The sequence below is a fragment of the Chlamydotis macqueenii genome, chromosome 6, assembly GCF_036417535.1.
Source record: "Chlamydotis macqueenii isolate bChlMac1 chromosome 6, bChlMac1.mat, whole genome shotgun sequence".
Lineage (NCBI taxonomy): Eukaryota > Metazoa > Chordata > Aves > Otidiformes > Otididae > Chlamydotis > Chlamydotis macqueenii.
The window spans coordinates 10,437,954-10,463,737 of NC_141561.1; the positions used below are offsets into that span (position 1 = coordinate 10,437,954).

Genomic DNA, 25,784 nt, shown 5'->3' on the forward strand with positions numbered 1-25,784 from the left:
TAGGATGCACAGCTGTTTACGTCCCTGTGCTTGGAGGACCTTCTCTTAGCTGACTGCACTGGAGCAGGTGGACTTCCTTGTTACTTGATCGAGGCGTTTCTGTCCCTTACACAAGTTCAAATTTACATTGCAAACTTAAAATGTTACTCAGGTTGATCTGATTTACATATGTGGGTTTTTGGAGGAGGTGCAAAGCACTGCTTTAAATATCAATCAATGCAGCAGTTTGTGCAGCTGTAGTCTACTCAAGCATTGATTCTTCTATGCTTATTAGGGCTACCCATTTGAGGGGTTTAACTTGTTCAAAACCATGCAAACTGATTTTGAAATATTTTCACCTATAATCTGTTGTATTTGTTATGTGATTAGCCACAAAACAGCAGGGAATGTCTTTGATGTGTTATACAGCTGTGAAGTGTTATGTTCTTGTCCACAGCCTAAGCCTATATGAACCTATGTGAATGCTTCTCATTTTTAATCAATACCTCTTTCTCCTCCAGTTTGTTGTTCATGAAGTGCCTGGTCAGGACTTAGAAGTGGACTTGTACGATGAAGATCCAGATAAAGATGACTTTATGGGCAGGTAAATTAGCATGACCCTTGCTCAGGGTGCAGTAGCCTCTGCAACAGGATGCCTAGATTGTTCATACTAGAGATTTAATATTGAAGGAAGCTATTCCCTTTATCTGGATATTGAAACCAAGCTATTAGTTCCTAGTGTAACTAACTTTGAACAAGGCAGAGAATGGTCCCAGAGTCCTGCAGGGAATCCTAGGAAGCCATTAGAAGTGATAGTTACTACACGACTTGAGATTTACCTCAAATTTATTTCAATTGTGGAAGTATTTCAATGGGGAGACTTCAGAAGTGTAAGTGTGTTCCAACACACACACGCACACAGGTGAATTGTTACACAGGAGAAGTTGTTACTTGGAACAGATTTGAGCACGGGCTTTTTTTGGTGGCGGTTTCTTCTACCCCTAACAGCAGTATGCTGTATGCCTAAATATGCACTGAAATATTTGCTTTTTGTCTTTCAGTTTGCTTATAAGCCTAGTGGATGTAATGAATGACAGAACTGTTGATGAGGTAAGGATCACAGCTTGTTTCTAAATGTGGATGGTGGTATATGCTTACATGTACTCATTCGTGTTCTCCCTCTACTACTACGTTGTTTCTGTGTGCTTAAAGCTTCCTTGCACACTTGCACTGTGGTATTTTCACCAAAAGAAGAAACCTTCACTCAGAAAACTTAAAGTAGCCATTACAATAATTTTTACAATCAAGCTGGTAACCTCAGACAGCCCTGAGGTTACGCTGAGCCAAGAGTGGGGTGTCTTGTGTTGATGTCTCGTGTCCTGTATGTACCAGATGTTTTGTACAAGGCTACAGATAAAGCTTGGTGAAGCAGTCTGATGGCTGAGGGAAGAAATTATCCAGTCTTATTGTGGTTCATCCTGCAACCCAGCACTCTGCAGTCAATGGCAGAGTGCCTATCTTGGGCTGCTACAATGGAAATATCCATATGCTTTGCATGTTTCTGGGAATATTTTTGTTTTTTTCTGGCTTGTGTTTCTAAGCAGATGGACATGCTACGATCTAAGCATCAAAAACGCAAGCTAAGGCACTCAAAGTACAATTCATATTGTCTATTGTGCATAAGACTTAGAGACTGCAACATATATATATATATATGTATGAAAATTATTCTGCCTCACTGTTCTCAAGTTACTTTCTGTTGTCTCCTTTTAGTGGTTTCCCTTAAGTAAGACAACAAGCGGGCACTTGCATTTAAAACTGGAGTGGCTATCACTAGTTAATGACCAAGAAAAGCTACATGAGGTGAGTGTATTTGCTTAAAGGATTCAGATACTCTGATCCCTGTCCAGTAATCAACAAAGAAATGTGTAAAATTAGGAACCCTAGGCAAACTCATGGTGTTTATTTTTATCTGATGAAGTTTTGATGGGATTTCCAACCCTGCCTGTCCTGAAGAGGAAGGGTGTTTGTTTGCCTCAGGTCCCTTGGTAATTCAGGAGTAACTCAAATCTGGCAGCTCTTTTTGCTTGAATTAGCAAAAAGAGCTTTGTTTGACTCACTGCAAAGTGGCCTCTCACAGTTCCCTCCTTTGATAATTTTTCCCTTCCCTCTTCATCTAGGATCTGTGTAGGACTCCTGTCTATAACCTGGACTAGTCATAGACAAATGCCCAGCGCTGGTGCTTGGTAGGGCCATGGTTCCACATGGTGTCTTACTTGTTCAGCAGAATTGCTTGGATAAAGCCCACCTCCCAGGGAGGCTGTTTCTTTGTAATCAAGCAAAAGCATTTGAGATCCACTGAAGTGAATAACACTTGTTTCCAGGCTTTGTTCTGCTGACGCTGGATTACTGATGTTGATGTGTGTGGTTGAGCATGTTTTCGGGTGTCTTGCTACACTGGAGAGTCCAACCAGTTCTGCCCTAGATAGACTGAAAAGCATTAAAGCCAGTGGATTGAAAAGATGTACACATCTTCTTACTGGTCTGCTTAAAACTGGCATGTTGTACTGGCTTGTGCTCCTCTAAATTGCAAGTTTTAGAAGAAAGGTGAAGAGCTGCTTAGCTTTCAGAAACTGTCCTTTGAATTTGTGTTGTGCCTTACATTGTCCTTGATGGGTGATGGTGCCTACCTTGTGTTTTGTTTTGTCTTTCCTGACCTCTGCAGGATAAGAAGGGTCTGTCTACAGCTATTCTGATAGTCTACTTGGACAGCGCCTTTAACCTTCCGGTAAGTACAAACCACATGCAGGCAGCCTTCACTCCTAACCTTTTTTTAAAGCCCACAAATTAATTGTTTTTACTCTTTTACAAATTCAGAAAAACCACTTTGAGTATTCAAATGGTGAATGTGGAGCAAAGAAGATCAAAAATAATAAGTACCTCAAGGTAAAAATTTATATTCTCCTCCCATGCTTGCAAAACAACATTCTGAATTATGCAGTATCATAGCAACTGGAACTAGCTATGCTTAAAAAGAAATAATCTCTTCACTGTCAGAATCTAAGTGACCAGGGGTTCAAAATAGTGATGGAAAGCCCATCCTCACTCCAGTGAAAGTCTAGGACATCCGAGGGGGGATGCAGCACAGAAATACTTGATTGTGTGTGGGGTTGTCTTTATTTTTGTTTTATACTTTGGATGGAGAGCCTCCAGACATCAAACCAAGTCATATCATCCTTTCTGCTGCTGCAGGGCTTCTTTCCATGCTGAGCTGTTCCAGCTTGTCCTCCCACATTGGGATGGGAGGAATGTGCTTGTTTGTGGGAACTTTCTAGTCCATTGGAGACCTAGCCACCAGATTCCTTACTCCTCAGTTTTAAAGGGACTCAGGAGCCACTCTGTCATTCATGCCTCCTCTCTCTTTGCTTCTGTTTACTTTTCCCCCCAAATACTGCATTTTGCTACTGTGGTGTAAATGGTGGGTATAGGGAAGAATGTCATCCTCCTTTTTTCTTGAACAAGCTACACACAACCACAGCTCTGAGAAATGGATAAAGTTTCCAATTCTCTCTGAGTAGCTCCCCTCCTAGATGCAATCTTTACAATTTAGATGGATTACCAGCACTGTGATACATATCACATTCCATAATCCTTAATTTTGGACTTCATTGGTCCACTTTGTATGCAATGTTGTGCCAAGACCAGATCCTCAGCCTTAACTTCTTGTACAGTTAGTGCAGAGAAGCACAGTACAAGAGGTTCAGTGTTATTGCTTCTGGAAAGGAGTTATTACTTGATGCTGGAGACTCACTTCTAGCTGCTTTACAGCAAGTCCTGAGCCTTGGAAACCAATTCAGAGAGTCCTGCTTCATTCAGGAATGATGAAGACTTCCCACTGAGCCTTCAACTCTTTTTTCTGTTTCCTTCCAGCTTCTGACAAATTTTTAGCAGCTCACCTATTGAATACATAAAACATGGTACTCTTAATGGTAGAGTGTACTCTTAATGGTAAGACTGTGCTGTGTTATGGCTGGAGACTTTCTTGAGTACTGCACTCTTCAGATGCCCCACGTCTGAAAACTGTTGTCAGTTTTCCAGCAGTTTATTTCAAGTAAGAGTAGTGTTTGATATTGCTTCCAGTAAGCTGTAAATGTCTCTTCTTTTTTCCTTCCTTCCTTTTTTTTCCTTGTATTAAATGACAGAAGATGGAACGAGAACCGTCCTCCTTTGTCCTGCTCACAGTAGGAAACAAGACTCAGAAAAGCAAGGTGAGGCTGTTTGACTCTTCTGCTTTCCTTAAATGCTTTATATTTTATTGGTGACTATCCCCAAGTAGCCCTTAGGAAGGGTAGGACTAGTGAAGCTGATGTGAAGAGCTGTAGTTATGGTGATAGCTGGAGAAACTGGGAGGATCAAACAGCAGTGGAAGCACTGCATCACTGAATTGTGCTTGATTAGTGGGTGTCTGATCGGCTGCTGTACAGATGTGTGGTGTGCTCATGGCCACGAGGTTGTGTTGGTCAAGTTACTCTAGTTCTACAAGGGTTTAAGAGGAAAAAATGGTAGATCTCCAGTCTGGCTCGTACATTCTCAGGACACAGTGTCATTTGCATCAAACTGGCATTTGTTCCCTCATCAGGGCCTCCTGGCTCCTGTGTTTCACAGTTTTACTGAATGTTTTTTTTTTTAACCTGGACAAGATGTATCTGGATTTCCTCCCACTTCATTTTCAGTTCCTTTTTCATTATTTAATATTTATTTTTGCCTGAAGAGTATGAGCAGCAGCTGAGTTCTGCCCTCCCGGTAGCTGCCATGTTTATTGCCCCACAGCTGGATGTGGATGAAGGCAGCCCTATGTTCTTTTGGACACCCAACAAATAGGAATGAGCATACAGGACTGGCACTTATTTTCCTTTGTTTCTTCCACCTGCTCCATCCAGAAATTGGGTTCTGCTTGCATTTTTGCCTTTTTTGGCTTTTCCTTTTCCCTACCGCATTGCCTGCCTTTCCCAAGCTAGGTCAGACTTCCAGCTTTCCCCTTGCTGCCAGCACTCCTGGCCTGGCAGAAGCAGCTGGATTATGGAGCAGCCTGAACCCACAGCCCGTGGGTGGTTTCCATGCTCTTTCATCCTTGAAGTGGATGGCAGTGAAGCTGTGCCCTCCTACTCTTCACACGAGCTCTACACCCCTTAAACTGCCCCTCAAGCTTTCCTGCCCTTCTCTGCCAGCTCGCGGCAGCTTTGGGAGCTGGCTCCGGGCGCCTGCAGGCTGGAAGCAGCACTCTGGCTCTCCCAGGGTGGAGAGGTGGGAGGGAGGGATCACTGCCTTGCTGCAGGTGAAGCAAGCTACTGGTCCAGGCAGCACTGGCTGGGACCAACTGCAGCTCACCAGACTTGTTCTTCTGCATTTACACGCCCCGCAGAACTTGTTCTGGTTTTGCCAGAGACTTTGCTTCTGCACGCTTCTGACCTGGGAATTTCATTCTCTCCATACAGCTGGGGTGTAGCATCACCGAATAGCACAAGAGGGTCGCTCTGACTCTCTCTGGTGATCAGTGCTGTGATATTCTTGGTTGCTTACAGAATAAGCTAACATATATGCCACCATCTTCTTGTTGCAGACATGCAATTTCAGCAAAGATCCCACGTGGGGCCAGGCTTTCACTTTCTTTGTCCACAGTGCTCATTCCCAGTCACTCCATGTTGAGGTGAGAGAAAAGCCTTTCCTTTGAAGACTGAGTGCACATCCATAGGAAGAAACCTTTTTTAATGGTGGATGTGATCTCAGTGCTGGTTGTTTCTGTGTGCTTGTAGTGGGGTCCTCCTACTTAAAAGGTGGAAGAAGCACCTGTTGTTGCACAGGCGATTCTCTGTTAGGTGATGCTCTAGGATCGTGTAATGCATATCTTAGTTTGAAACATGGGACATTTCTGGCTGCAAAGTGCAAAGGAGGTTTTATACAGGTCTGTGTGTAGTAAAGCCATGAATATTTTGCTGTCAGAAATCACAGCCTTCATAATTCTCAACCAGAGTCCTATCTCTTCCCCTTGGTATTTTGACTTGTTAAAAATACTGTATCTCACTAGAACACGTTGCAGTCACAGCCAGTTCTATGGCTGTTCACTCAGCTACAGAAGTGGATTTGAACTTAGAAGATGTATTGAGGTTAAATAAGTTAAACAACCCATTACCTAAAAATGTTGTAAAGGTTTAGACCAGTTGTTATCCCATCTGCTTGGGATACTTTCCCCAGAGCCAGTAAAGAAAGTAAGTAAATCGCAGGGAGTAGTTTTTCTGTGAAGGCAGTTCCTTCTCTGCATAGTTAGAGATGGGATATTTACTCCAAACATACTAATTTGTTACACTCCTGAAACGTTAGCATCACCCATCTGGAAGTAACCATACTTGATAGTATGTCCTGCAGTAAATAAGCTAATTTTGATTTCTGTCTGAAATACCTTCTTGATATGCTTTCCAGTTTGCCATCTAATAAAAACTTTTTTTTTTTTTTTCCCTCCCTTCCTGCTCCTAGATAAAAGACAAGGATCGGGACAGTGCCCTGGGAACTTCAGTGGTATGTCTCTCTCACTTACTTAAGGACCCGAACATGACTCTGGATCAGAGATTTCAGCTGGATCATTCCAGTTCAGACAGCTTCATTAAGATGAAACTTGTGTTGCGGGTAAGTTGTTCTTCGCTGTATTCCCCCAGCTTCCCCAGCGGAAGCAGCCAATTCTAACTGGGCAAAAGAGATTAAAGGTAGGTGTGGAGAAATGCAGCTTTGCTTTACAGCTGAGTAGAAAGAAGTGTGGCCAGGCCTTGAGAGTGCAATTAAGAGTGCATGGTGGAGCTGAGAGTATCTCTGAGGCTTCCTAAAACTTAGTGCAGTGCCGTTTCTGCAAATCTTCTCATGACAGTAAAGAGTTGGATCTAAGCTGGGGAAATCAAAGCTGCTAAACAGTCAGAAATACTGGTCTTAGGAATTGTTTTCTCATTGTTCTCTGGATCAGTGTTTAGACGCTATTAAAAACATAACACAGTAGGACAAGGGAAGAGAACATCACAGCTAATCCCACAGGCCTCTTTCATATCTAATGGCAGATTGCTGCTGTTACAGTTTTGTTGTGAAATTTCATCCTAGGTGGTAATGCTGGCATTAACCCCACTGCTTTGGGAGCAGCACTCATTTATTTCTCTTGTGATTTTTAGGCCTTGAATGTTGAAGAACCCGACCCACAAAGAGTGAAGGCTGGTGTCAATGCCTCGAAGCAAGGTCCTGTGCGTGTCGTGGAGAAGGGTGGAAACCAGCAAAAGTTTGTCTCCCCACCAAAACCAGAAGTCTCAAAAGTCCCTCCTGTGAGCAGAGACTCTGCAGCGCTGGAATCCCTGCTGAAAAAGGACAGCAGAGAAGACCTGGACACAAATGAGAGTTCAGCAGCACCTGTACCAAGTGAAACTGTTGCTGGCCTTAATGAGGCAGAGTGCGAGCAAAATCCAGAGCATCACCCATCATCAGCATTGCATACCAGAGCAGCAGCAGCGCCCACGTTGCCAGTCGTACGGGAACTGAGGCTTGCACCCAGTGTTGCTTCGCTGGGTTCTCTGCCTTCTTCTTGCTTTGAATTTAGCAGCAGCAATCTGGACCTTCATAAGTAGGTGTTCTTCCAGCTGAATTGTTCTTCTCTTGGGAAGGGTTGGGTTTTATAGATCGCTGTTGCATACAGTTGAATTCAAGACTTTTAAGTCATTTGGAGTCTTTGATCTCAAATCACATTACAAAGAATTGACCTAAGTATTCCAGTCAGCAGCAAAGCAAATTATGGGGTCGCTATCAGATCAGGTGTAAAGTGAAGGCATTTCTTTCTCTGGCTCTGGTAATAGGTGCTGCAGGTGTTGGCTTTATATTGTTTAAGAGCCTCTCACACAGAATATCCTGGGTCCCATAACACTCATGATTTTAGCAAAAGGGTATTGGAAGTCTGAATATCCCACTTCTGTAAAAACAGAAACTCTTGATAAACATATCTGGCTGCTTAAAATTTTGGATGCTGTGTTTTATCCAACAAATGTTAAGACTCTCATAATGCTGTGAACAAAGGCTTTGTGGATAGTTGTGTTTGTCCTTCCCACAGCGCTCAGTGTGAGGCTGCAGGTAGTCTGCTCTGTCGAGGAGGAGAGAGCGAATCTGTCTCCCGGGGCACAGAACAGAGCTAGGAGAATCCTTAGTGAACTGGAGTAGCAAAGACGGTTCATCTCAATTAAGAGAGCACCAGAGCCGTTACCAATCTGAACATCAAACCCAGCTCCAGCTGTTCAATCTAGTACTTCTGGACTGGCAAATTCTCTAACTCTGAACATCCAGAAACCATTGTAAAGCCGTTTTAAAGCAATGTTTTGGATTTAAAACCACTTTAATAACATGCAAAATTATATAAAAGGTCTCATTTTGCACGTACAGACATCCTTGAAGGAGCTGTGTAACATCCTAACCTGTGCTTTGCTGCTCCACCTGCAGCAGGCCAGTTAGGTGCTTTTTTGGCCATTTATGCTGGGGGACTGAAATCGAGTACCTGTATGGAAGGCTGGCTAGGCAGTGCTGGCACTAGCGGTGGTCTCTCTGTGGATCCTCTGTGGTCCAGCTGCTTTCTAGACAGCAAACCTTGGGATGTCAAAAAGAACAATAGTGCCCTGAAAGATGTTTTGGTTGAAAATGCATCAACAACTTCTGAAGCTCGTGTCCTGTTTCTTGCTGCTAGGTCTTTGCATGTGCTCTGTTAAATAGCTGTATTTAAAAGCTTTGCGCAACTGTCTTACAGCGGGACTGAAATGCCTCTGGGAGAGATTCAGCTCACGGTGCGGTACGCTTCCGTACGGCAGAGTCTCGTTGTGCTGGTGAATGGCTGCAGGTAACACTGACAATTGCTTGTGTGTATCTGTAAAGAAAGAGGGAGAAGCTCTCTGAGCTTGTGTTGAACATCCAGCAGAGCCACAGCAGAACCACGTGCAGCGTAAGCTGCCCAGCCAAGGCACCTTAGCGTTAGCTGACTTCGATCTGTGTGTCCTGACTGAGCTCAGGCAGGTGGAAACCACCAGCTTTAGTCAGTGCCAGTAGCAGGTCTGTGAGAGTGACCGGTGAGCAGAGCTCTCTGGAGTAGAGATACTTTCACTTTCATCTGTCAAAACTTCCTCTGAACAGCATTGGCAACTGATGTGTGTCTTGGGACGCCACGATAGGCATCACAACAAGAATTGACACCTATGACTGAATTTGTAGATGTTAATTTAGGAATTCCAATAAGTGGCCACGCACTCAGTAGTGAAAATTTTAACTTCACATCCTTAAAGGTTTATTTGCTTATGTCACAGCTCCCAGGATAAAAGCTTTTGGCCCATGAGCCTGTGAAGGGTGGGTCTGATTCTAAGAGAGGCAATGGGAGAAGCTGCCTTGCTTGTCAATGCTGTGTTTCTTTTAACAGAAACTTAGTACCCCCTTCCAACCGTGGAGTAGATCCGTATGTCCGTATATACCTGCTTCCAGATAGAAGATGGTCAAGCAGGAAGAAAACTTCTGTGAAGAAGAAAACTCTGAACCCCCAATACGATGAGAAGTAAGAAAATGCTAATCATGATTTGCTGCTGAAATGGTTATGCTCTCATTCATTTATGTAATGAAAGGGCTTACATAAGGTACGCTCCTGTTGTGCCTAAGGACTGTCTCATGTGAACATTTGCAGGTCTTCTGAAAAAAAATGGCACTTTAACTATGATTTGGAAATACCTAGGGCTGGGTTTGCTCTGCGATGGTGGTGCTAGTCCCCCTGTAGGAGAGCACGCCTTGTTCCCACTCCTTCCCTCATCCTCGCAGGTGCAGGCTGCACTTGCTTCTTTGCACACAGCCATTCCCCTACCGATGTTTAACTCCCTGTCACTGCAGAGGCAATCTTCCCATTTGGGCACCTCACAAAGCCTCCTTCTCTGTTCCTACTTCTTTGCCCGATTCTGACATCTTTCCGAAAGTCAAAGGCAGAAATACAAAGACTGGACCATTCTTTGGACAGATGGACGGATGTTGTGATCAAAACCTGGTGGGAGCGAGGTAAAATGCTCCCGCCTCTTTGCTGACAGCATCCTGTCCATAGCTTTGCCACTGAAATGTAACATGTTTTGTATAAAACCAGACACAGTTATGCTTAGAAGCAGAGTTCTTTTGAGGGGTGGTTTTAATCCCATGTTTAGAGGAAGGTACACATATGTGAAAATAAGTTAATATTGGGTGATTCTGGGTGGTTTAGTTTTTTTTCCAATGTTGGGTCCTTTCTGTACATGTCAGCATAGGCCAGAAATTGAGAAAAGACTTTAAAAGTATTTCATCTTAACCCTCAAAACACTAGAGTTGTGGATTTTGCTTCTGCCTAGTCTCATGTACTCCACTGATTTGTTGCCAGCAGAGCTGTTATGAGCTCTCTTTTTCCTCATCCTCAGTACTGAGGTGTCCTGTACATCCTCAATTAAGTACAACAGGCTGAGCAAGGCTTAGCTCCAAAACACCTTACCTGTTTTACAACTCTGACTTGAGGAAGAGCTATTCAGGGGGCCAGAACTTAAAGGGTTTAGTGTGGACAAAACTCACTTGACATTAGATGATGTATGCCAGAGGCATGAGTCAGAGCCATTAAAAATTTAATTGCCACAGGTTTCAACCTTTGTCTTCCCTTAATGTGGTATAAGCCTACTTTGTAAACCTGGGGGGTTGGCTCAGCTATTTCCTGTGAGTAATAAAGGTTGCATGGAAAACATGCTGATCTTCCATGAGGGGGGAAAATGATGGTAAATAGTATTTCATCACGGATGCGTGTTTTCCTCCTTCCCCCGGCACGCTGAACAGTCTGAACAAGTGTCGTAGTCTTTCACGAGGCCTGGAAGAGATTTCTTACAATGCGAGTAACGTGTAACTACAGAATTGCCTTTCTTGTGTCTTCCTTCTCTATTGAAGTTCTAGCTGCTGGTGCTGTATTCTGTCCCTGTGTTCTGGCCATGGATGCTTATAGGATTTTAATTTTTGACTTAAGTCTCTCCTTTCGAAACTTTACTTTTAGGTTTGAATTTTTTGAATCTTTGGAAGATGTCAAGAAAAGGACACTGGACATTGCAGTGAAAAACAGCAGGCCATTCATTTCCCAGGAAAGGAAGGAGCTGGGGAAGGTAAGTTTAAAGAAGCTATGCTACTGATTTAATAGAACTGAACAGTGTGAACGATTCTTGTAATCCTGAAATGCCGTTCCAGTAACTGAGTAATAGGACTGGCAATCTGGAAACAACTTTTCCTGCCAAATTTTCACCTGAAATCACGCTGTATCCATGTGGAAGCTTGTGTGTTATCATGTGATGCATGTGCCATGCTGCTTCATTTCGAAAGGGTGCTCCTGAATTAAAAACGTGGTTCCTGGGATCCGCTGCCCCTTTGGGGAATGGCTCCAATAACACAAACACCAAGCTGAGAAGGATGTGTGATTAAAACTCAGAATTTGCCAACGGTGCTTTAAGCTTTCTGTGAACAACTGTGATGCTGTGAAAAGCAAACTGCATCACTTCTTCAGTGATACATAAATTTCCAAGTAGAGCTAAGAACCTGAGCTGCAGGGCTGAGGCTGGCTCATCCCTGCGTCCTGGGAACCTTTTCCCCAGAGCCGGGGCTGCAGCCCTAGAACTTGGAAGTGGATCTGACTTGGGGGGAGTGCTAGCTTAGCTAATCAATTTATACGCTGAATAATATACAAAGAAATAAAATTTGCTTTTTAAAGGTGCGGATTGACTTGTCACAGGAGGATTTAATCAAAGGTTTTGCACAGTGGTAAGTTTTCATCTCCATACTTTCAAACCCTGCAACTTGCTTTGCTGCCAGTTTGCGTGACTGCTTGAAGTGCTGGTAAATGGGCTATGTATCTTGTGAGCAAGAAGAATATTTGACCTGCAAACGCAGGACTAACTTGAACTAATCTGGTAGTTTTATCATCTAAGCTGTGTGTTAATCCAGTTGCTAGTGCAATACCTGTGAAACAGTTTTAATAAGAGGCCTTTATGTGAATTACAGTCTTCAGCATATTTTAAGTTACCATAAAAGCCACTGGGACACATTAGTAAAAGAATTGTTTATTAAAGTAACCTTGCAACAAATTTTAACTTGGATAAAGATCTTAACTAAATTAATGCTCTGATCAGCAATATATATATATATATATATATGATAAAACTTTAATTACAAAGTGTTTATAGAAACTATTATAATAAGCCACTTAGTTTTGCTTTATGTTCATTGTGGTTCAGACTTACACCTTTAAGCATTGATTTGAGGCAAAGATAAAGAACCAGGGTTGGTTTTTTTTCTTTCCTTCTACGTCTGTAGTTAATGGCAGGAGTTTTTCCTTCTTTCTCCTTCAATGGAGCCCAAGGAATGAAGTGTGGGTAGTCCTGGAGCTTGCCCATCCACATGGGCAGTGAGCCAGTACTGGTCAGCAGGATAGGAAAAGCAGGTTCCCCTGGCCCAGCTTGCACCAGCGTCTCATGTCACGATAGGGCAGGGAGAAAAATGACACATCCAAAGTTTCTCGTAAAGAGCTGAAGTTGGAGGCCATCTCTGCAGCCCCCTTTGCCATGCTGCCTGTAAAGCGCAAGCAGTAAAGCTGCCCGAGTTTTCTCTTGTGCCAGTTAAAACTTTAAAGAAAGTCTTAAACTGCTGTCATTACTTACTGTGTCTGTCTTGCAGGTATGAGCTGACAAGGAGTAGACGCAAGAAATACTGATTTCTTCTCATGTACATAAGTTACTAATTTTTGAACTTTATATGAATGTACATATCTCGTTTGTAATTAATGTGTTTTGAACAGTCACTGCAAATTTGAAGCAGTCTCCAGCTCAGGACATGTAAATTTAATGATCCTACTCAGAGGCTAGCTCCTACTAAGTTTAAAAAAAAAAAACAAAAAAAAAAAACAAAAAAAAAAACCCCACCCAACCTCACATTGGGAATAATTTTTCTCAAAATAACAAGTCCTTTATTTTTGCTGTTTCTGGCATATCTCCCCCAAAGAACCCTTAACAGTGAATACTCTTCTTAGGGAAGTGTTGCACCTGGAGATAATTTAGACTGTCAGCTGAGCGTCATTACTGTGCTTGGCAGTCTCCTTTCCCCAGGATCCTATTCATGTTGTTTTAACATGAAAGCTTTGTACTTTTAAAATAATGTTTAAACAGCATTCTTCAGTTGTAGTGATACAGCACCTGTTGAAAGAAACTGTTTAAGACTAATAGCAGTTGGTTTTTGAGAAACTAAGAAATTGGTATTCCACTGTTTGAAAGTATGATAGCAGACTGTGGCTGCAGGTATGTATATAATGAGCTTCCAAAAGCGGGGATGCTAGTTTACCAAGGTGCCATTAAGGTTTTAGTTTGAGATGCCTTAACATGTATTGTTCTTTGTTATGGTACATTTCAAAATCTTGTAAACCTTGACAGTAAAGCCTTCTGCCTGAGGAACAGCAGTTTTGTAAACTAAGCTTTATTAATATTCGAGCAAAATATATAAAAATATTTTTGGAAGTTTGGTGTACTTGTTTCTGTACAATAAACTTATAACTGTCTTGCATAAGAAACTTGATCTATGCCTTTTTAAAACTGACTTCTGAAATATGACCATGGCAACTTCAAATTGTGCTAGGCAGAAACCCATAAACTACCACCTGAAGCCAGTTTGAAATATTTTTGGCCTAGATTACATTAATCTAGTCTGTCTCAGCCCAAAACCAGAAAGAATACTCACTGAATAACAACTTGCTCGCATCCCAAACTTATCTGAAGATGTAAACAGCCTTTTAAAATATGATCTTCAGAAAACTAAGATAGGCAAAGGAGGAAGTGTTATGGCTAAGGCAGTTAGAACACCTTTATCTCATACTTAGTGTGTCAGCTACATTCAAAATGCTTAGAGGTTACAGTATGTCTGCCCTTCTGCTGGGTTCAGTTACCTAGACTGACACAGAGTGTATTGGTTCTCTCTCTGGGATGGAGTAGAACCAGTTGATAGCAGTTATAGTAAGTTTTTCTTTAATTGACCATGAAACAAGCATTAAGAAAAATGAAAAAATGCAGTAGCTTTTATTTATGTCAAAAATATGAAACTGTTGAAGAGGGTAACAAAGGTTTGAGGTAGCTGTAATGTCATATGCATCAACAGGTACATTCACAGGTAAGATAAATCCTGCTAGAGAAGACCAGAGTAACTCTTAACTAGCTATCAATTTCAAATTTTGCACAGTAGGTAAAATATCGTCCGGGTTACTGATTTCTGAAACAGAATGAAAAGCAAAATGGTAAGGAGCATGTACCTAGAACAGCTTCAAGTTCAGCCAGAGTTCTAACTTAAATGCTAGCAATACAGCTAGTGCATAAAATAAACTCCTCACACCTTTTAATGCTTTTGGAAAAAAATCTTAATTTAGCTTATCTTTTACGTAATATGATTGAATATGTGCAACTTCATTTTCAATGAAAAAAAAATGTATTTTGGTCATTTCCTGAGGAAAGAGGGAAAGAAGAGGAGAGTGAGGCAAAAGTTAGCACCTTGCCTCACATCCTCCTTGTGGTTTAGCACACTAGGAGGAAACAAAACACATTAAGTATTTAAAGTTTTAGGAGGAAGCTTTGGCATGAAGATAACTACAAATGTTGCAAATATTACTCACCTAGAAGACAGAGCAAATCTTGAATGAGAGCTTGAAATGGTGGAAAGAAGCATTCGTGTTCTTCTAGCTTATTGATTATACTGAAATGTGCAAGTGAGACTGTCAGGTAAAAGGTCCAAGGCCATTTTAAGTTCATCTCCTTGGCTGCTTTGCAGTACTATGACTTTCTGAAAACACAGCTACTTACTAGTATATAAAACCAGCTACACCAAAAATGTGTTCTCCGGTTCTGAAACCTGCAGCCAACAAGTGTTAGCTGTCAAAAGAGAATCTCTAATTTCACTGTTTATGCCCTATATACATCCTTCCTTTCCTCCTTACACGGCACCAGGTAATTTTTGGACTGGAACATTAGTCTGTGTATGCTAAATATACAGCCTGGAGGTGGCTGATATAACTTCTTCAGAGGTGGAGCAGGGAATATTTTAGAAGCAGTTATTCTCTAGTTAAAACTGTGAGGAGTGCAGAAAGGTTGAGGGAGCTGGTATTGTTAACTCTGCGTGTGTCAGACTTGCTGCCTGCTCCAATTAATTTTTAAAATGTTTGCAGAGCACATGCCAAATGCAAGCTCTTACAGTCTGCTACCAAGTATATGTATGTTCTCACATGTTGAAGATAGAACAAGATTTGTCCGGTTCCCAAAATATTTCTAGGCAGCTTGAGGTATATGTTCTCTTAGCAACTGATGCACTTCACTGTTACAGTTGAAACCTTGCAACACTTTCTCCTCCCCACCCACATGCAATATTTGCTTTGTCTCCTTATGAAACACTCATCCTCAATAAGCTTATTTAATCACCTTATCCATGCAAACCAATAAGATGTTTTGGAACCTTCTGGCCTTAATTTTTCTCTTGGCCAGCTTTGAAAATATTGAAGATGTGTTTCATGTAAGATAGTAGTAACTCCTTTACTGTCACAGCTCACTGACTTTGTAACAAATTATTAAAGATTCTTTCAGTATCAGTTTTAGCCAGTTCTCTCAATCACTAAATTTAATGTTTGAAGAATGGTCACCAATGGAACAGCCCCACATACCTGTGGATGTCTTGGGTCCCCAGAAGCTGCTGTACCTGCTCAGTCACATTCTCATTAATTATGTCACACAGTTTCCCAACAGTATCCACTACCACAGTGGGTGGAGCTGAACTGTCTGTGGAAAAACAAACACGTCATGTTTCCTATAACAGTAATAACAGGAAAGTATTTTAGGCACAATTCAGCTCTTGCAGGTGCCCAGATTTTATTCATTTTTCACAGATCCAGGTATACAGGTTCCATCATTCACAGAAAATGGAGTGCCTATGGTGAGAAGTTAACTAATGTGAGCTAGGAATGGTGAATCTCTCACTAATCCTTTAGTGGCTAAAGAACTTGTCAGAGCAGTGTATTTTCACAGCAGAGATGTTAAAGTGTGCCCTACAATGTCAGTCGAAATAAGCCAACTGAAATTATATATAGAGAGAGGGTTATTCTTTATGTTCCTGTAACACAGCATAGGATGGCATAAAGACTAAGCCAACAAGGGATCTGCTCAGTAAATACTTTGTCAACAGCCAGAACTTGTTTTGGTATTGAGTTTTACCTGCTTTGACTGCTGTGACTGAAGGTAAGAGGCTCCTTGTCCTTCTGTCCCTCAATTTCAGAAGAACTAGGCTTGGAGAAGGCATCCTCTGAGCTCCACTGGTTTGCCATTATTAAGGAGACATGAGGCTTCCTTATCTCCTGTGCTGGCTGCAGGCAGGTACACTGCTTCCATCCTCAAATGAGGCTCAGAAGACCTTAGTAGCCTAGGAGCTTTGCTTTTGGGCTCTACACCCTACAGCACAGCCAAACCTTTAAAGCCAAGAGCAGCAGCAGCTGCTGTTCTCCAGAAGTACAAACCAGAAGAGAATGGGTACTGGAAAGTAATCTGAGTACTGGCACTGTATTTTTGACATTCAACAACTTTTTTTTAAGTTTAGCAGCACAAGACAGACATTTCTGAGCACTGGACATAATTACATTTGAATGAATTACTGACTAGAAGTCTACAGCTAAGGTTGAGTTATTTTTTCTTAAACTTATTCCCTTTCAAGTAGAGAATGAAAGATGGTCAAGAAGAATTTTATGAAGCCAGCTCACAGGAAACAAAGCTTTGTGAAAAACAAACAAAAAAAATTTAAATTTCATCTGCTATTCCTTTCTTCTGTCTCCCTGGTATTCCTCATCAACTGCTAAAGGCTTACAAATAATGGGGTTTTGCTATTTAAACTCCCATTGACAGCAACCTATTTTTATCTTCCCAGTGAAGAATATACCTGGTTTACTCATTTCTCAGTGGTTCGACATATTTTCTGTGGAGAGAGCAGCCTTTCACTTTTCTTCTTCTTCCTTTGGAAACAGTCTGAACAAATGCTAGGTGGTAAGTCCTTACCTAGTTCCAGCAGCTCATGAAGATTTCTCATAGCATTGGTCATTTCCCCAAGCTTTGTGTAAACCTCGTTCATTCGTGGATAAACGCCATTCAGAGAATTCACGTCAAACAGCTTCTGGAAGTGAGAGACTATTGCAGACAGGGTTGGTAAGGACGGTGTCTGGCTGTTCTGTAGCAAGCAGAAGGAATAACTCCTCAATGTTATTGCTTAACAAAGCAAGGATTCTTTTAAACCGTAAAACATTCTTAAAATTAGTCTATGAAGAAAAAACAAGTGTAATCTCCTTTATTAAATCACAGCATTTCAAATATTGTTAAATCTGAAGACATTTTAAAGAGTTTTCAGATACAAATATCCAACAAACCAAAAATACTCTTTTGAAAGCTTTCTTCTCTGTTGCTTAGTAAGTAAAGTATGTTTCCGTATTCTCAATGCTGACTGAGAAACAGACAGAACTACATTGCCCTGAGACTACAGGGCAATGCAAATTCATCGCTGGTCAAATGACTTTGACTAATACAGTTTTCCCCAAGGTTAATTTATCCATTATGTTAAAATAGTCTTTGACTATTGAAAATATTCAAATAGCTATTTCTTAAACCCCGCAAGGCTTTCCAATGTGCAAATCTAATCACCGTGTGAAGAATGCATTTAAGGATTCCACAGTAACTTGTGATTACAAACCCCTGGTAAGAGTTACCTTTTCCTTATGTTCTATTTCTTCCAAAATCGCATCTACTATGAACTGGAGGTCTTCAACTCGTACGGATTCTCTGTTATTCTGTGGATCTGCAGTGTGCCAGGGCACCAATTCCAGAGACAGTTTTCTCAAGGACCTGTGCAAATCCTTGTAAAAGAAGGGAGGGGACACAACTTATTTTAGTAACTGCTTAAAGTTGATTTTATTACAGAAATGGGCTGATTTTCTGTTTCTCATACGCAAAAACATTGCAGTACTGGAGACAGTAAGGCTTTAGTTTTCCTGGAATTTAAGCACATTATCTTGCTTACATTCTTTGATTTAAAAAGAACACTGGTAGGCTAAAAATTGAAGTACTTCATATATTAGTTTCAGTGAAGTAAGAAATATTGGTCACAGAGTTTTGTTTTAAACAAAATTACTTAATTTGTATTTAGATCAAAAAGCTACTGTTCTGGCAAGACAAAAGGAAGAAAGAGAATGCATCATCCTTAATGTGTGAAGTACATAGGACTACAAAGCTTAAGTGTCTTCTTAGTGGCTCAGCCAGTGAACAAAAGCATTTGGAGGATATACAGAGAGAAGTATCTCTGGCCTGTAGGCACACTGCACAGTTTTCACTTTACTATGGTTTTAAAGTGGTATATAAATGGACAGCAGAACTATTTTTAAAACTGAACACCAAGTCAGGCAATAACAAAAGCTACACACACACACACAAAAAAATCCTACGTGTAGGGAGAGACCAAGGGGTGGTCAGCAGATTAAAGGAAGAATACAAAGCCAAGTATAATAATGCGTTACCTTTAGGGCCATCAGCTGATCTGCCCACATTTCTATAGTGAGTGGGAGGTGCTCAAATCCACATTCCTGTCCATTCTCTTGAACATAAATTTGCACTGGCCCTTTACTGCGCCTGTATATTAATGGAGGAGCTCTTGGACTTCGCAAAATAGAATCAATATGGGACAATACCTTAAACACCAAATAACAAATATTATTGCTCAAATACATATGACGTCTTATAGAATCATAGAATGGTTTGGGTTGGAAGGGACCTTCAAAGGTCATTTAGTCCAACTCCCCTGCAAGAAGCATAAGGTTCTCCACCAGTCATGACTGTCTAAACATTAAATCATAATTAGCTCCAATAAGTTACTGTCGATGAATTTCACAGATGCATTCAGTATGTAATAGATGCAAAGATCTTAAAATATTCTTGCTAGAAGATACATAATAGTAATGCAAATATACTTCCCTTTGAGGGATATTTAACATTTATCCTCTTGAGGCATTGTTACATCCACAGTTTACATTTTGCTAAGTTTTATTATATTTGCTTTTTTTTTTTTATTCAAAGAAAAAGAAAAACCACTATCTCCTCCGGCACGTTTAAAACCTAAGGATCCTAATAACATAAGGATTCCTTTTGCTCAAGGTCTTGAACAAATCCCCTATCCTGAAAAGACTTCAGCTAAATCTTTGATTTGATGTTTGCCAACATATTCTCTGTTTCCTTGCTATATTTTCAGGTAGTTTACACAAAGATATAACAATTAAGAACAAGCCTACATTAACTGCCAAATCCAGAACATTACGCATCTTGCGTAGAGGACTTCATGTGAACTCTTAGAATCAAAATAGCATGCTTCAGTTTACACAGTTAAACAAAACTCATGTCTTATATTTCATTGTAACGGTGTTAGGTACCCACAGTACAGATAAGATTTGTGTACCTGTAAGTATTGCTGGCAAACTCCCTGCAGCTGACCAACCCCTGTGATACTCTCAGGTTCTTTCTTTTCTTCTGTTCTTTCTCTGGTACTGCTCCCCGAAGATCTACACGCCACATACACACAGTGTGTTACACAAGTAGCCTTAGCAGGAGATACTACTTTCAACTTGATTAAAGAACCAGGTATGTAGCACATATAACTTACACCTAAAAGTAAAATCTCAATTTTATGATGCTTGACACTAGAATTCCATCAAACTGAACTAGCTGAAGAATATAATGCCTAATGTAAATATCATTAATTTATCTCAAGTCTCCAGGTTGAGGTTATTCCAGACTGCATGCTAATTTAGAGGGGACACCACCAGATGTACAGTTCTTCTGTTACCAGAGTTTCTACTGTGGCTGAAGACTTAAAATCCAGAATTTTACTCAAAAGGGTCAAATTCCATGCTCACAATCTGTCTGCTTCTGCTTGAACATCTTTCCTGGCTTACCTACCCTCCCTTATAGCTGCCTACCTTCCCTGTCAAATTCTCTAATATCTAAATCGTCCCCACTGGATGAGAGAAAAGACCATTTAAATAGACATGATGTAAAATGAAGAACTAAACATTTTTAAAGTTTAAGTTACGTCTTTTTCAGGCTACAAAGTATTTACCACTCAGTATACATATGCACAAATGATTAAGGGAAATTACAGATAAAAACACTTTGTCAATACTGGATCTCTGATATCTTCAATGTATCTTCTTAGTCATATTTCAGAAAAAAAAATCTAAGATAATTTCTAAGAATAATATGAACATAACTTCAGTAGTTGCAACATTTTGCCGACTCATACCTTTTCATTCATAATCCATAATGTAACCAGTAGCTTGCTTTATAGCTCATGGAAGCAGCAAACACCACAGTTTGGTCCTGTCCATATTGCCTGCGACAGCACTCAAATCAAATCCAGAAAGACAGACTGAAATTCAGAAAGACGCACTGCTGTGCCCCATTTGGATACCATGCGATCATTTCAGAGGTTCACAGGGTGTCTTCAGAGATACAGTAGCATTTGCTGCCCATAACCAGGCTCCGAGGAACAGTTATAAGGTACATGCTTTATAAGCTACTATCCACATTACAGGTTGCAGAGTATCTTTGCCTTAAGTTTAGAGGATTCATGAAAATTACTGAAGAGATATACTTACTGGATAGTTTTCTTTAAAGTTTTCTCTAGTTTCTTCACTTGGTGCTTGTAGAGTTTTAATTCCTCTGCAGTTGGTCTGTTAGAAAGAAGAAGTACCATATCATATGTCTCGCATTTAAAGGTATCTATAAAACTCAGCCAAGCAAAAAAGTAAGAAAGCTTTGCCAGTGCCGCAACATCATTCTGGAAATGCAATTCTGCAACATTTCTACATGGCAGCAAGAAGAAATAGCAAAATAACCGCTAGCAGTTGTTGTTACTAACAGCGTAGGAAGGAAAGGTTGACTGTTGCCGCCATATCTCACTTCTATGCATGGCCTTTAAAGGCAGATTTCATACTCTACTTTTACAATTGCTGGTGCTTTCAGTTTATTCCTTTGTAATGCAAAGTCTACTGAAGTCCTCTTACAAAGAATGATACTTATCCTTTCTCACCTTATTTCCAAGTCCTTCTTGAGATTTATATTTTCCAGCAAAAGCTGTTCATTCCTTGCTTTTGTTTCAATGACTTGTTTCTGGAAAGACTGCAGCACAGACTGTGTTATTTCTTTTATTTCACTCATTCCATAATCAACAAGCTTGAACACTTTAAAGTACGTATGTGATAAGAAGGGTTCCCATTTGCCTATACAGCAAGACAGTATGGATGAGGAATTAGTCAACTAAGGTCAAGAGCCTGCTGCATTAGACCACAGGTGGAGAACCTGTGATTAACAGGGTCTATTCAGTCCCCAGCAAAGACCACTCACAACACAGTACCCAATCTTTGCATAATGACAGCGAACCCTGCCCAGAGAGGTTACAAACTAAGAAGACATGATAAGAACAAGGGAATAGAAATCAAACGCATATGTTTCTATGTGGCTCTTGAAGGGTTACCATTTAGAGATCTGCACTGACTTATTCTTTGCAGTTCCATACCGTGAGCAGTGCTCTATAATTAGGAGTAGCATCTAGATTTAAGAACTCTTCCTTGCTTTTTACTTCTCTCTGTACCTGGTCTTCATCTTTCTTATATTGTCTGTTTGGAAGAATAAATTGTTTCAGCTTACTGTAACTTGATTACCCCAAAGATCTAAATTGGCTTAGTTAGCAGTTATATATGATATTAATGTTTTCATAAATTGCACAGTAAATAGAACAGAAATTCCGCCCTAAGATCCACTGCTCTTCTCTTATTTTTTCTGGGAAGCTGTTTCACATACTAATTAAGTGCACTTATTCCTCAAGAGAAATTCCAGTACAAGCAAATCCCATTTCAGTTTTCAAGATAATAATCTCAAATTATAGGAATGTCTCAGGTATCTGCTTGTTGCTTTATACCATGTAGGGACCACAATAGAGCTAAAAAGCTGGTATTCCTTTTGATCAGTTGACTGAGCTCTGCTAATGCAGTAATTCTTCTGCCTGGGAACCATGGCAAAAGGGGAAGGGGGAAAAAAAAAAAATGAAAGAATCATAGAATCATCATGGAATCATACAACAGTATTATAGCTCAAGTGTCTAAATACCCCCAGCTTCCTAGCTGTCCTGGCTAGTGACAATTAGAAAACAGAATATTTGCCATTATAAGCTTTAAGAACAGTAAGGAGTAAGAAATTTTTGAACAGTAGGGCCACAAGGCATTAGGTAGGACTTACCTTAACTCCTTTTTAATTTGACTTATTTGAGATTCATAATAATCAATTAGACACAGGAACCTGAAGAAAGGAAAAATGGTATTTTGAATTTCAGATATTCTAAAAAAAAAAAAAACATGCCTGAAAGATACTGTGACCACCCCAGAGGAACAGGCCAGCCTACAGACCTACACCACAGTTCAGAAGTGACTGCATCAAATATAGTGGGTTCTCCCTCATACCAGTCACAGTTTTCCACAACAGAGAAGTAGAGACATTAACTCTACTAGACTAAAAGTGGCAAAGTTATTCAAGAAGAAACAAAAGCTAAATCCCCCTGACAGCCTCCTCATCTCATGATTATGTTTATCCAGCAATCCTAAAAGTGTGGCACAGTCACGAGTGCTAGGGCTCAGCAACCATTGCGGGAGGTAGAGAGCACAGGTCCCACATAGCCCAAGAACATCCATCTCCAGAGAAACTAAAAGTGCTTTCAAAGTAAGTGGCTGCAAAAAATAGAGCCACAAAAAGCTGAACAGTTGAGAAACTTCCTTTCCTCTTGAGCACTCTGAGATTATCTGTTTTGGAGAGACAGTTGAGGAAGCACAGGGAACCAAGTTCAGTGATCCTTCTTCTCATAGAGTGAGGGCACGAGAAAAGGGTTGCACACACCCAATCCCTTTTAAATGCTTCCCAGGTAAAGGTCACAAAACAGCCCTGGAAAACCAGGTGACATCAGCACAATAAAGTGATGGCTACCTGAGGCCTAAGAATTGTCCAATCTCTGATGACAGCAGAACTATGGAGGTCTTCCTGTAAGAGACACAGGCTTGGAGTACTTTCTCAGAACTGTCACTAAAGCACTTGGGAAGCCTTACAGCAAGCCTGCAGTCAGTTGCAGTTCAGAAGTGACTGCAAAGTGGACAGGATTTTTTTGTTTTGAGGGGACAGTGTTTGTTGTTTCTTAATTTACATTTTAAAATGTTAGAACCCCAGGATGAGATCACCCTGGGGTTCAGATACTGCAGTTCAGAAGAGAAGGAATCATTCCCTTCTCTTTGCTGACATCTAGCGTATACAGAGGCTAATATTTTTTTTGCTTTCTGCCTTAGATTTATCCAGCTTACATTTATTATACAAGAAAAATTCACTGCATTGATGTACCTTTACAAAAGCTTGCACACTCACGGTGTCCAGCTTTTTTTCATATAAATATTAAGAACAGTTACTTTAAAATCAGTTTCTTCATTTAATGTTACATTTAATGTCATTCACCAATATAAGAAAATTGCTTACTGCTGATCTAGAAGAGAGTTGGGAGCTCTTTTGCAAAACTGACAAAACATTTTATTTTGAGTAGCAACATGCTGTTGCTCCTCCATCCCAACTTTGCACAGCTCCTTCTGCAAATGGGTGATAATCCCTTCCTGTTCTTGCAGCTTTTCCTGCTGCTGTTGATATTTTGCCTGTGAAGAGATAATGGGAGCATTATGAAATTATTCTAACCCACAAGCTGGAGATTATACTATACATGCCCAAGTAGGCACCTGGTCCTAAAGAAGATTAGTACTTGGTTTTTAGCCATACTGAAGAGACAGTGGGAGAAGGATACAGATGTTTTTCTAAGTATGGCTAGAAAATTCTGTATGGATTGAAAAATTCTAGCTATAAATAGTCTACTAACTCTAGGACTCACGTTTATTTTGATCAATGTAAATATTTTTAGAGTTCTTAAAACAAGTCAAAACTCTGAATCCTCAGACAGCACTATCTGAATTACCTGTGAAACCTGTTGATCTTTTTGAAGTTCTTTGACTTGAATCTGTTGCTGGCAAACTTTAGCTATCGTCTCATCTTCCAACTGACAAATTTTGGACTTAATGTTTTTCACTACGTTTTCCAAATCATTAGCCCGTTGTTCTTGTCGAGATGCCCGACCTCGTTCCTGTCGTACTTCATCTCTGAAAAAAAATAAATAAATCCTCTATTTAAATTAAACACATTTCACTAAAGACAGAGAAGGAAGCACAGGCCGGACAAACATTATCTGATGACACTCAATAATAGCCTGTGGCAGCAGGTACGGGAAATACGCTGGTATGGGAAGCAGCAGCAGAGGAAACAACATGAGAGCTCAAAAGGAACCAGGCCAACATTGCTGGACAAAAATCTCAGGAAAAAAGTGTATGACAAGAGCTCCACCTGGCAGGAGATGGACACTGGTAACACTTTTGCTTTGCATTTCCACTGTGTCTTACCTAAGATGATGATTAGCTTCCATAAGTCCCTGCATCATTTTCCGTTGTCGGTCGGTGTCTTCCATCAGCGTTTTTAATGCAAGTCTTATCCCTAGAGAAGACTGACTGTCTAAGACAATCATATCTGAAGATATATAAAATAAAGTCATAATGAAAGGCTTTTAATAGCTGAAGATCACACCTCTTCTACCATTTGGAAGTGACAGCTTTAGAGATGCCTTATGAACGTAGGCTTACCGCTTGCAAATACAAAAAAAAATTGTAAAATTTATATTTCCTCACCTGATATATTTCTGCAGCTTTGAGGGGCAACAAGACTCACTGGTTTCAACCCATGACGCATTAACAGCTTGTTTAAGTTTTCCCATTCAGCCTTCTCCTGCTGCAGTTAGAAGGGGAAGAAGAGACAGAAACCTGAGTCCTCAAGATCAGCTCACGGTCTCCTGTCCTTCCCGTCGTGCAGGCAGCGCTCAAACACCCCCAAATAAAAACAAACCCACCCCAAACTCCCAAGAAGCCCCAGCCACCATAAATAGGCTTGTGAGACTTTCCAATAGGATCTGCAAAAAATATTGGAAAAAAAAAAAAGTGTACTTAACAATACCCAGTTTTCCTGATCACTATTAACAGAAATATGTGCAACAGGTAAGATTTACATTTTTAAAAAGCCCAGAGAATGGGCCCTTGGGTGACCCCAACGCACCGGGGGTGCGGTGGGCCCCGAGCCCCTGCCCCAGCCCCGAGAGCCGCCCTCAGAGGACGCGGGTGGCTGCTGTGGGGGGTTAATTGTGCGTTTGCTTTCTTCTTGTTCAGTCTTTAACTACCACGCAGCTAACAACAGCCACCTCGGGTCCACCACGGTACCTCTGTCATGGCGAGGGCCGCCCGCTCCCGCACCGCCGGAGAAGGGGCAGACCGGGCCCCGCACCGCCGCCACAGCCCGCAGACGGCCACCGGGATGCGGGAGAGGAAAGGAGCCGGTTATTCGTACGCAGAGCCTCAGGCGATCCCGGCCGGTGGCGGGACACAGTCTCACAGCGGGGTGCTGGCCGCGGCGGGAAGGCGCGGAGCCGGTCGGGAGGTAACGGCCCGCCCGCCGCCGGCGGGGCGGGGACGGGAGGGACCGGGGGGAGGCGGGCGG

General features: G+C 41.2%; 2 protein-coding genes across 3 annotated transcripts in view; one reads left to right on the forward strand and one right to left on the reverse strand.

Annotated features, from left to right (window-relative positions):
* Positions 1-13,621, forward strand: part of ESYT3 (extended synaptotagmin 3) — a 31,902-nt gene extending 18,281 nt beyond the window's left edge. For both annotated transcript variants that reach the window (XM_086750793.1, XM_086750792.1), the window contains exons 10-23: positions 501-583; positions 1,041-1,089; positions 1,753-1,842; positions 2,705-2,767; positions 2,857-2,925; positions 4,182-4,247; positions 5,600-5,686; positions 6,511-6,660; positions 7,188-7,630; positions 8,795-8,884; positions 9,455-9,586; positions 11,075-11,180; positions 11,780-11,829; positions 12,742-13,621. In XM_086750793.1, coding sequence (XP_086606919.1) covers positions 501-583; positions 1,041-1,089; positions 1,753-1,842; positions 2,705-2,767; positions 2,857-2,925; positions 4,182-4,247; positions 5,600-5,686; positions 6,511-6,660; positions 7,188-7,630; positions 8,795-8,884; positions 9,455-9,586; positions 11,075-11,180; positions 11,780-11,829; positions 12,742-12,778 — 1,515 coding nt within the window. In that variant the 3' untranslated portion in view covers positions 12,779-13,621. The remainder of the gene's footprint in view (positions 1-500; positions 584-1,040; positions 1,090-1,752; positions 1,843-2,704; positions 2,768-2,856; positions 2,926-4,181; positions 4,248-5,599; positions 5,687-6,510; positions 6,661-7,187; positions 7,631-8,794; positions 8,885-9,454; positions 9,587-11,074; positions 11,181-11,779; positions 11,830-12,741) is intronic.
* A 490-nt stretch (positions 13,622-14,111) lies between these two features.
* CEP70 (centrosomal protein 70) lies at positions 14,112-25,667 on the reverse strand. Its single transcript, XM_086750848.1, has 16 exons — positions 25,508-25,667; positions 24,926-25,025; positions 24,644-24,767; positions 24,166-24,346; positions 23,682-23,851; positions 22,407-22,466; positions 21,688-21,787; positions 21,202-21,290; positions 20,768-20,842; positions 19,570-19,672; positions 18,638-18,808; positions 17,834-17,980; positions 17,133-17,301; positions 15,755-15,869; positions 14,717-14,796; positions 14,112-14,319 (listed from the first exon to the last, which is right to left on the reverse strand). Exons 1-16 carry the CDS (start codon positions 25,514-25,516, stop codon positions 14,258-14,260), a joined length of 1,755 nt encoding a protein of 584 aa, XP_086606974.1. The 5' UTR covers positions 25,517-25,667; the 3' UTR covers positions 14,112-14,257.
* Between the last annotated feature and the right edge of the window lie 117 nt (positions 25,668-25,784).

Coding starts and splice junctions, on each gene's coding strand:
- CEP70 (XM_086750848.1), bottom strand. Junction 23,852..24,165: donor AAGATCAACAGGTTTCACAG/GTAATTCAGATA, acceptor ATCTCTTCACAG/GCAAAATATCAACAGCAGCA. Junction 14,320..14,716: donor AGATTTGCTCTGTCTTCTAG/GTGAGTAATATT, acceptor ATTCTGTTTCAG/AAATCAGTAACCCGGACGAT.